At 37.7% G+C, this 12,199-nt stretch overlaps 1 protein-coding gene and 1 long non-coding RNA gene across 5 annotated transcripts in view; one reads left to right on the top strand and one right to left on the bottom strand.

Moving 5' to 3' along the window:
* Nucleotides 1–12,199, bottom strand: part of LOC106010714 (uncharacterized) — a 243,601-nt gene that overhangs the window by 165,394 nt on the left and 66,008 nt on the right. The window lies entirely within an intron of this gene.
* On the top strand, nt 1,040–2,031 carry Tas2r39 (taste 2 receptor member 39). Its single transcript, XM_013078002.2, is given in 3 exon segments — nt 1,040–1,800; nt 1,802–1,985; nt 1,987–2,031. Coding segments are annotated over 3 exon segments (990 nt in total).

Raw genomic sequence — 12,199 nt, forward strand, 5'->3', positions numbered from 1 at the left:
TTAAAAATGCTTCACTCCAAGCTCTCCTTGACTTGGACCAATGGGCTTTCCCTTACAGGTGATTTGTTTCTTTTCTCCAACAGCTTTCAATATTCTGTTCTTTGTTGAATTTCTAGAATCTTGACTATTATGTGCCTTGGTTCAGACTTTTTTTGATCATGGCTAATTGGAGTCCTTGTTAAGGGCCTAGAGAACTTTTCCTTCAACCTTTATTTTCCGAGCGTTTTGTTTAAAATAAAAGGTAACTGTATGTTTTGTGTGTGTTGGGTATAGTTACTTTTGTCTAATTAAAGAAATTTGTTAATCAAGTAATTTGTTTTGCAAAGAAAGTCCTATCTCTTAGAACTTAGCATTGCTTTGCTTTATTATTTCCTTTAAATGGTACAAACATCATAAAAAGATACCAGGAAAAAAGTCATAGTTAATGGCAGCTGCATTTGGTCTTTGGTACACACAAAAGAACCACATAGGTGTAGGCAATATAATATATGGAGCAAGAACATGACCTAGGATGCTTTGGCTTCTAACCTCACCTCTGACACAATAGTTGTGTGCTTTGGACAAGTTTTTAAGCCTCTTTATGCCTCAGTTTCCTCATCTCCAAAATGAAAATAATAAAGTCACATGCTTCATGAAGTTGTCTTGATGTTTAAATGTGGTAATATATACAAATTATTTGGACATTGCCTGGCATGAAGTAAGAACTAAATACATCTTTGTAGTATTATTTTCTACCAGTTCCTTGGAATCACAAATGGAACTATGTTAAATGGTGACTTGGTGGGAAATGCTCAAAATTAACTAAAGCTACCAATAATATGGCTCTCATTGCCAAGTTAGTCTATAGGAGAATCTATTCAGTGCTTCACTGGTGCCATGTCCCCAAATAAGGAAAGCATTAGGAACCAGATTCTCTCATCATTTGCATCTCCAGTACAAGAGTCAAGAATTCTGAGATGAACAAATGCACTGAATTTGAAAATGATGTGCTTCCACCTATGACCTGAATAGTGGCAGTTATCAAGGATCTGTCCCTCAAATGCTAAGAAGACATTTTCCTGTAGAATCCAGAAAGGAGCCACAATTCAGGATGGCTAAACCCAGCAACTCTTCAGAATATGAACTATCATTATCTGTTATCTTAACTTTAACAATCACAAGCACTGAACACTTTGTTGGGATCATTTTAAATGGGTTCATCATGTCTGTAAATGTGACTGTATGGGTTCAGAAAAAGGCCATTTCCACAACTGGCAAGATCCTGCTTTTCCTGAGTGCATCCAGATTGGCCCTCCAAAGCTTCATGATGCTAGAAAATATCTCAATCTATACAATCTCAATTTTTTATTTCAAACATGTCTTATATTACACATACCAAGTATGTTTCATGTTCTTAAATTGTTGTGGCCTCTGGTTCACTGCTGTGCTCAGTTTCTTCTATTTTGTGAAGATTGCCAACTTCTCCTATCCCCTTTACCTCAAGCTGAAGTGGAGAATTTCTAGATTGATTCCCTGGCTCCTATGGTTATCAGTGATTATTTCCTTCATTTCCAGCATGTTTGACAAGAGCATCTACACTGTGAGTTATAATAGTTCTTTTGCTTTCCACCACTCCAACTACACAAGGACCAATGTGGTCAAGCTGACTGTTTTCTTTAACTTGGGGATCTTCATTCCTCTTTCAATTTTCATCGTGACAGCCACTCTCCTGATCATCTCTCTCAAGAGACACACCCTGCTGATGAGAAACAGTGCCACCGGTTCCAGAGACACCAGTATAGAGGCTCACATAGGGGCCATCAGCAATCAGCTACTTTCTCATTTTCTACATTTTCAATGCAGTTGCCTTGTTTCTCTCTCTGACCTCCATCCTTTCTAACAGTTTTTTCTGGACTATTTTGCTCAAAATCATCATAGCTGCCTATCCAGCTGACCACTCAATTCTACTGATTTAAGACAACCCTGGGTTAAGAAGAGCTTGGAAGAAGCTTCAACCTCAAATTCATCTTTACCCAAAAAAGTAGATTGTAGATAAGCACCTAAGAGGATGACAGGACCTGGGGCAACCAGCCCTGCCCTTAGTACACTTCTGTCTTCCCTTCTGCTTTTTTCTCAGACCTGATCTGATCCCTTCACCTGGAGTGGATTTTTATTTTATAGAAGGTTGATCTTTATTTTTCTGTTGTGCTTTAGGAGAACAATCCTAGTGATGCTTCATGTATTTTTTTTTACCTGAGCTCATTATGTCTACCTTCTCTTGTTCTATCTACAGCAATGATACGAGATACTAGCTACATATTAAAATCTCCACAGTTGACTTTTGAAAACATGAATGTCGAGGTCCAGCCTTGGACCTTGTAATCAATTAAAGCATAATTTCTGGTGGTGGAACTTAGACAATCCTCTAAATTCTCCAGGTAATTCTGATGTGCAGCCAGCATTGAGACAGCCACCAAAATAGAAGGTTCTGAAACTTTAGTTCATGATAACTCTACTCTTCCTCCTTCTACACACATTTTAAGCACATTCAAAATGATATATAGTAGGCAAAAGGGAGCTAGATCTTCTGTAAATTGGAACAAAATCAAGAGACACAGGAACGAGAAGGGGACATAAAAAGTATTGAGGTGTGTTATGTACATGTACCAACACCCCACAATGAATGTAATCATTATGCATGGCAAACATTTACTAAACAATAAAAAAGAAAAGAAACAACAAAGCTGTAGCTATCCCAGGGTAGGATTCTTAAATCAAGTTTTGTACAACCAAAAACTAAATATTTTCAAAATATCTCAAAAGATTAACAATGCATAAAGTATCTTTCAACTTCAAAAATTGATCTCTAAAAAGTTTCCTATAGACATAACTGTATCAATTTCTATAGATTCAAAAATATTTGAAGATCTTTTATTAGAGCCTTGTTCATTAATGAGAAGACCATATATCCAAATATAAAATATTATATTGACATTTTAAAGGAAAGAAATGTATGTATAGATTTTAAATTTTACAATATGCTAACTAAAAAATTAGAAAATATTTTATTAATCCATTTGTGTTTCTGCTTTTGCAGAATATTTATTTCATATGTATTTATATATATGTATAAAATTTCTAGAATAAGGTAGCAAAAATTATCAACAGGACTTCTAACTAGTGGCATTGAATATTTGGGATACATAAAACATTTATGGTTTGTTTTATGCCTTTTTGCATCATTAGAACTATTCAGAACTTTTAATAACTAATATAAATTTGAAGAGATTTATATTATTATTAAATGAGAAAGAACTGGGTCAGTAGAAAAGATGTGTATGGCCCACCACCATCCCACACTCCTAGGGCAGAGAAGCTGAGACGTTCCCAGCACCCAGAAGGAAGCTCCCCAACTGCCATCCCAAGCTCCTAGGGCAGAGAAGCAGAGCCGGTCCCAGCACCTGGAAGAAAGCTCCCCCGCTGCCATCCCAAGCTCCTAGGGCAGAGAAGGTGAGACGTGCAGGCGCCAGAAGCACCCCCCCCACACACACACACGCACACACACACACGTGTGGAAATGAGAAGACAAGTAAACAAGCCTCAAAAACAGACTTCTGGATCACCTACAGCAACCCCAAAGTGAAACCACATGGAACAATCTGATACTCAACTACCTGGATTCTCTGAGGTGGCAACAAAAGAGGATCCGGGAAAAATGAAATCACAAATAATTACTCAGATAACAGCAAAGATTGTGCTCATGGTGCAAGACATGATTAATAAATCGAGAGAGGACACAGATAAAAAAATAGAGGATCTGAGGAATATGATGGAATCCCAACATAGGAAACAAATGAAATCCATAAAACAGATGCAAACAGATTTCCAGGAGATTAAAAACTCCATCAAAAGTCTGCGCAGCACAATGAACCAATGTGAGGATAGAATTTCAGATATAGAAGAAAAGATTGCAATTAGTGACCAAGAAAAGAACAATTGCTTTAAAATTGTAAAGGAACATGAGAAATCAATCCATCAGCTGCTAGACGATGCAAAGAAGAATAACATAAGACTGATTAGAGTCAATGAAGAAAGAGGAGAGAGTGCAGATGACATAAAAAAATTCTTCACAGAAGTGATGGCAGAAAACTTCCCAAGGAGGGGAAATGAACTTGACATACAGGTAAGTGAGGCATATAGGACTCTAGCTAGCCTTAATCAAAAAAAATCTACACATGGGCATATAATAGTTAGGATTCCAGAAAAACAACAGAAGAACAAAATTCTACAAGCAGCGAGAGTAAAGAAACAAATCACATACAAAGGAAAGCCCATCAGAATCACAGCAGACTTCTCAAGGCAAACTCTCAAGGCAAGGAGAGCTTGGAGTGATGTATTTCAACCCCTAAAGGAAAACAGCCTCCAACCCAGATTGATGTACCCTGCAAAACTATCTTTCAAAATTGATGGAGAAATAAGATACTTTTATGAGAAAGAGCACCTCAGGAACTTCATGAATATCAAACCGGCACTCCAAAAAAATTTTAGACAATACCCTAGGAAAAGAGAATGAAGATCACAACCCCAGGAAACCCAGCAGAATGAATGCATTGGGCGTGACAAATTAAACGCAAAGGGGGAGAATCCAACAAAAAGAAAAAGTCATGACAAGGCTTTTAAAACTTTTAATTTCAGGAGCCAGGGATTTAGCTCAGTGGTTTGGCCACCTGCTGTGCAAGCGCAAGGACCTGAGTTCAATCCCCTGTACCAGAAAAAAAAAAAAAAACTTTTAACTTCATCTCCCTAATGAGTGTATAATTCAATCTTGTTATTGTTCTGATTAGTATTTTTCTGATTCTAGAGCTGCACACCTTTCCTTGTGCTATACTGGCTATTTATCATTTTCTTATGTCTACTTTTTAATTGGGTTCTCTATTAATGAGCTCTAAGAATTCTTTATATATTCTGCTCATAGGTTATATGCATTGTAAATATGATCTGTTTAAGGACTACTTTTCATTTTAATGATGTCATTTAAATTCTAAAGTTTGATGAAATCTCATTTATCATTTTTTCTCTTTTATACATCACATCTTTTGTATCCTAGTTCTTGCCTACCCTGAATTCATAAACATTTTCCCTTATAATTTCTTCTTAAAGTTTTATACTTTTAGATTTTCTTATTTAGGTTCATAGATCCCTTCAAGTTATTTTCATGTATGGCAATAAAGGGGTGAGGTTCATTTTCTATATATGGATACCAGGTGTTCTAGTGCCATTTGCTGCAAACACTATCTCTTCCTCGGCTCTTGAATTGAGTTTATATTCTATAAAATGCTAATGTTAAATAATCTTTCAAAACGCAGTGGACCATATATGTGTAGTTCTATTTCTAGATTCTCTGTTTTATTCAAATGATCTCTATGTCATTCCTTACAGCAACACTGCCTTGATTACTGCAGCTTTAGAAGAAGTCTTAAAATTAGGTACTAAAAGTCTTACAACACTGTTTCTTTTTTTTAACTTTTCTAGGTCCTTTGTACTCCTACATAACTTTTAAATTTCAATATCCAATTCTTCATTTATAGCAAGTATACCCAGGCCTGAAATTTTATAAATACCTTGTGTTTTCTAATATTGCTAAATTCAAATACAAGTTCTAGGGGCTCCTAGAGATTTCTTAGTATTTTCTCTGTAGATGATCATTTCATCTACATATAAAGATTTTGCTCCTACCTTGCCAGTCCTATCCTAATTGTGTCATTTTATTGCCAGACAATTTTCTTTGGCCCTAGATTTCAAAGTTTAATGGACAGATAAAGAATAACCATATCTGCCCTTGTTCCCCACCTTAAGGAGAAAGCATTGTATCTTCTCCATTCATATAAGGCATTCTTGCTGGAAGTATGGAGTACATGTCTTTGGTCTGTTGAGAAGGTTCTGTTCTACTTCTAGTCTCCTGATAGCTTTTACCATGAATAGCTGTAAAATTTAGTCCAATACTTTTTCTCCAACTACTGACAGGATCATATGGTTTTTGCCTTTCCTTGGTTAAAATGATGACTTTTGGGGGTGGATCTTCCAATGCTAAACCAACACTGCCATCCCTATAACAAAATCACTTTCTACATCCTGCCAGATCTGACTTCCAATAGTTTGTTTTGTTAAACAAATTTCTATCTATGTTCATCCTTTTTTCTTCTATTATCTTTATCCAGTTTTAAGATTAGCACAATGTTGAGTTCCTAAAATGAGGGGAGAAGTGCTCCTTCTTTTTTCTGCTTTAATTGTTTGATATACTTTATCAGTTAAAATGTATATGAGCCTGCTGTTGTCATATAAGTAGGTTTTCAAGCTAGGAATATACTTTCTTTAATAGGCACTATTCAAATTTTATATTTCCTCCAGAGTTAGTTGCATTAATTTGTCTTCCAAGGTACTTCTTAGAAGTTGTCAAATTTATTTCAAAAAATATTTTTGTAATATGCTTTCTATATCCTTTTAAATTCTGTAAAATTTGTGGTAATGTCTCCTAGATCTTGATATTGTAATTTTTAAAAATGTATAATTGATATTGTGTAACAGGAAGAAAAGGTCTAAAGGAGCAGGGGAAGTGGGAGGGGTAGGGGAAAGGAGAAAAGGGAAAAGAAAAAATATGAGAAAAGGAAAAAAAATGGAAACAAAATCTTTGCAAAAAGGGAAGGGTGGAGGGTGTGAAGGGAGGACAGGGGAATGGGAAAAAAAAATAAGAACCAAGATACTCATGTAATGGTACAAGATCCCAGTGATGAATGTAACTGTATTTTATACCTAAAATGTACCAATAAACTTAATGGGGAAAAAAAAGATGTGTGTGAGGTTACTGTGCACCTTAGTTTAAGTGACTCTCCTGTTGGATTTTATAAAAAATACAAACATCTGAAATCACAAGTTAAGTATCTCACTTTCCTATCACTATCTCTCATTTTCCCATTTATATGCTCAAAGTCTGCCATGGAAAAAATCTCAGGCTGAGAATCCATTTCCACCACTATATTCTCTACCCTTCTATCAGGACCCTTATTTCTTCACTTACTTCCACATTTTGTTTGGATTAGGCCCATCGTCCAAAAACTACTTTCAGTATGTAGAGGCAAAATGAACTGCATTGGAGATTTTCTTTGAAATAATCCAACAGAGGAAGACAGAACAGAGTGGGGACATTCAGACTAATCATATGTTGATGATTCTTTTATACAAAAGGTTTAATGTACATGGAGTTTCTTTATACTATCCCTTCTATCACAGGATGTTTGAAATTTTTATCAATATGATTTTTATATAAATGAATCACTCTACTGTCCTGGTCCTTCTCTCTCTTGTTAAGTCGACAGTATCAAATAACTTAAGGACTTAGGGAAAATCAAACCTTGGCCATTCCCCATCCCCCTTCAGATTATACACCACCAACGCCACCACCACCCATAGCTGTAACTTCTTGTTCTGTCACAGATAAGGTAAACAACAAGATTCTTGTCAATAGAGTCCTGTGACATCCTGGTTACTCAGGAACCTGCCTTCCTTCAAGGCTGACCAACCACCTGACTGGTATTGATAAGGTAGGTGGTCATATTCCTGTAAATGAAGTTTTATAATGCCTGAGGAACTGTATGTTCTTAAAAGGTACTGGTAAGACTAACAACTATATTCTGCAAACAAAGTTTATAATACTCTGTTCCTATATGATTCATAATACACTGTCTTCCTACGAGGTTAAATTACTAATATGTCTGACCTTGTCCTGTTTCAGTAAACTCTCTTACTGTGCCACTAGAAAGACGACCCCACTTTGACTAAATGTATGAAAACTGAAAGTTTCTTTGTTCAATCCCTCAATCTTTTTGGACCGGAGTCCAGCTGAGTCAAGATGCACCAATAAATCCTCCTGATTCGCAGTTGGTCTCTCTTGCCTTTGAAATTATGCAACATTTCTGGTAACCAAGAAGAGACTGGAGATGACAGAGTTCCTGTCTCCTTTGCCTGCAGGCCTGAGAGGGGCCAAGCTATGGGAATCCTGAGATCTCTGGTGCCACTGGGTGAGACTTCAGCTTGGAGAGGGAATCAGCCCTTCCACAGCCCAGAAGCCACCCCCTGCCAGCACAGCAGAACCTATTAGGACTCAAGATGATTCTGTAACAGCACACTACAGAACCACAGTAAGGTTTTGGAGACCAAGTGGGAATCTATCTCATTAGGACAGAAGGGGAGCCTGATCACTTTCTGGAGTGAATGAATATCTGACATGGATTAGGTCAGATGAAACTACCAACAAAAGTTGAATGTGAGAGTGGCCCAGAGTGAGTGACTCAAAAAGGGGGATGGGAAGTCAGACTCAGGGGGAGTTGGATGAAACCCACACCTAGACTGTAAAAAACTGGAATAAGAAAATGCATGAGTACATGTGAATAAATGGAATGAAAACATCTGGGAAAGTACCAGAGAGCATGGAACAAAACAGTGAGAAAAACACTCCTGGTTTCAAAAGCCCCAATGCCAGTGCTTGCTCAGTGTCACCAGCTTGATCCTGCCTGCAAGCACCTGGAAGCAAAAACAATCCCAGCCTAGGACTGAATAGTCAAAGTTAAAAAAAAAAAAAAAATTGTGACCATGCTCTTCTGAACATAAGGTGATTTTACAAGAAAAATCAAATTACAAATTTTAGGTAATTGATAAATGTATTTGTAGTTTCCAATTTCAGTTGATGTTTAATTGGTGTGCTTAAAATATTTCTTGTACATTGCAAATTCTTGAATTGTAATTATAGGGTTAACTTGTTCTTCTCTAAACTCTGTTGATTTAAGATAAAAATACTAATTCAAGGCTACTTAGAGTTCTGTTGCCAGCCAGTCAAATTTAAAATGTAACAATTTGAGAACAGAATAAAAAAGGAAAAAGGGGACACTTTAAAAATCCAAGTAGTAAAAATAAATAAATAAATAAATAAATAAAATCCAAGTACCTGCAGCCAAGTTTGTTACAGAAGGTTTATAGTAAATGAGACAGAGGAAAAATATTAAGAAGGCCATAAGCGCAAGAGATATACTTTAGATATGAGAGAATTTTGTATGATAAAGGTTTTGTCTTGTTAAAAGAATAGAAAGAGATATTAATAAGACTGTAAAGCTAACATATTTTGAGAAAGTGTCCAGAAGTGATTTATCAAGGAACTATGTATGTTTGCTTGTTTGTTTGGTGAAAGCCCAGGCTATTTCTTAAAAAAACTCTTTGTTGCTCTAAAGACTCAAAAATATGTATGGTTCCTTGTTAATTTTATAGAACTCAAACTGTTCCCAAAGCAAAAGTACTTGAGAGAGTGATTTGTGTCAACTCAGAGTAGATATGGGAGAAGCATCAAAAGCCACCCCATTAGAATACATGGTTTTAAAGCTTTTAAAGAGGCTATATGGGGGACTATGGAATAACCTTCCAGAGGTTAAAAACTGTGAAGAAGATTGGCCCTCCTTTGATGTAGGGTGGCCAGTGGAAGGAATCATTGACAGGGTGAAAATTAGATGCGTGTATAAGGTGATAACTGAGGAAAGAGGATGACTAGGGAATCAAGATCAATTTCCCTACATTGACTCCTGCTTAAATATAATCCAGACTCGACTAGCCTGGCTACAGCCCTACTCAGAGACATACTGTAAAACATAATTGATGATACAATGATATAATAAAGATCAAATGGAAAATTTAAGTGAATACAAAAATGATTCATTGAAAAGACAATGGAATTAGTGTCATTAACTTATATAATCAAGAAAAGGATGAAAATCATAAACAAAATATCACATGAAGGAAAAGGAACCACAAATTAGAGGAATTGTAGTTCTCTTAAAAAACCGTTTTGTTCAATTCTATGCAAGAGTTTGAAAATCTTGCTCCTAGACAAACAAAATACACGAAATTTAACTCCAAGAGAGGTAGAAAATCCAAATGAAATATTCATTATTGTTGACTTAGAGAAAGTTGTCAAGAGCCATTTCCCGAAAAGTGCCAGGAAATATATTTGCAAGACAGTTCTGAATTTTTACGAGCAGATAATTTCAAAGCTAAGCAAATTGTATCACAGAATGAAAATTAAAGGAAACTTTCAATTTTTTAATGAAGTTAATATACTGTAGATATGAAAACCCAACAAAAATCATCTTTTAGAAGAGTAGAAATGAACTTCATTTACTAATATTTATCCAAAACTACTGAAGACAATTTAACAAAAAAATTCAGAATAAACATTTATTACAGGCCCAGAGGAGACATCCAGATCAGTGCACCACTGCTCCCAGGCAACAGAAGGCTTCTGGGTAGGCGTGCCATGGCTCCAAGCCCAGAGGAGACCTCCAGATTGGCACACCATGGCTGCCAGGCAGCAGAAGGCTTTGAAGTAGGCGTGCCATGGTTCCAAGCCCAGAAGAGAACTTTAGATCAGTGTACCATGGATCCAAGGCAGCAGAAGGCTTCTGGGTAGGCGTGCCATGGCTCCAAGCCCAGAGGAGACCTCCAGATCAGCGCACCATAGCTCACAGGCAGCAGACTTCAGGGAAGGGGAGCGACAGCGTCAAGCCCAGAGGAGGTGAGCTGTGCAGGTGCCAGGAACACAAACCCATTCTACCCTCCCCCACAATGCCGCAAAATGAGAAGATAGGTAAACAAGCCACAGAACCAGACTGCCAGATCATCTACAGCAACCCCAAAAGGAAACGAGAAAGAACACTCTGATACTCAACCACCTGGACTCCCTGAACTAGCAATGAAAGAGGATCTGGAAAAAAGGAATCAGAAATAATTTCTCACATAACAGCAAAGATCATGCCCATAGTGTAAGACGTGATTAAAAAATTTAGAGAGGATACAGAAAAAAAAATAGAGAACCTGAGGAACACGATGGAATGCCAACATAGGAAACAAATTGAATCCATAAAACAGATGCAAACACATTTCCAGGAGATTAAAAACTCCACTGAAAGTCTATACAGCAGAATGAGCCAATGTGAAGACATAATTTCAGCTATAGGAGATAAGATTGGTGAAGTCCTGAAAATCTCCAAGAGCCAGAACTCAGACCCGTCTTCAGCAGGTGTGTGGGTGCCTGGAGACATCTAAAGAGGAGGACTCTGCTGCTGAACCTATAGAAGCTAAGGAGATCACAGCACCTTCCGGGGATCCCAGAAACAGCAGCCACTGCACCTTGGGCGCTGCTGTGTTACACACCTCACAGAGCAGATCTGGATACAGCAGTTGTCGAAAGTGTATGGTGACCCAGAAGGAAGCTCCCTGCCTCCATCCCAAGCTCCTAGGGCAGAGAAGATCAGCCGGTCCCAGCACCCAGAATGAAGCTCCCCCGCTGCCATCCCAGGCTCCTAGGGCAGAGAAGCTCAGCCAGTCCCAGCACCTGGAAGGAAGCTCCCCACCTCCATCCCAGGCTCAAAGGTCAGAGAAGCTCAGCTGGTCCCAGCACCTGGAAGGAAGCTCCCCTGCTGCCATCCCAGGCTCGTAGAGCAGAGAAGGTGAGCTGCGTAGGTGCCAGAAGCACCCCCTCCCATGGAAATGAGAAGACATTTAAACAAGCCTCAAAAACAGACTTCTGGATCACCTACAGCAACCCCAAAGGGAAATGAGATGAAACAATCTGATACTCAACTACATGGACTCTCTGAACTGGAAACAAAGAGGATCTGGGAAAAATGAAATCACAAATAATTACTCAGATAACAGCAAAGATTGTGCTCATGGTGCACGACATGATTAATAAATCTAGAGAGGACACAGATAAAAAAAGAGGATATGAGGAAGATGATGGAATCCCAACATAGGAAACAAATGGAATCCATAAAACAGATACAAATAGATTTCCAAGAGATTAAAAACTCCATCAAAAGTCTGCACAGCAGAATGAACCAATGTGAGGACAGAATTTCAGATATAGAAGATAAGATTGCAATTATTGAGGAGGAAAAGAAAAATTGCTTTAAAACTGTAAGGGAACACGAGAAATCAATCCACCAGCTGCTAGACAATGCAAAGAAGAATAACATAAGACTGATTGGAATCAATGGAGAAACAGGAGAGAGTGCAGATGACATAAAAAAACTCTTCACAGAAGTGATGGCAGAAAACTTCCCAAGCAGGGGAAAAGAGCTTGACATACAGATAAGTGAGACATATAGGACTCCAAATAGCC

The sequence above is a fragment of the Heterocephalus glaber genome, unplaced genomic scaffold (genome assembly GCF_053883595.1).
Source record: "Heterocephalus glaber isolate CG9 unplaced genomic scaffold, H.glaber_assembly_v1.0 deba00000818, whole genome shotgun sequence".
In the NCBI taxonomy this organism is placed as follows: domain Eukaryota; kingdom Metazoa; phylum Chordata; class Mammalia; order Rodentia; family Bathyergidae; genus Heterocephalus; species Heterocephalus glaber.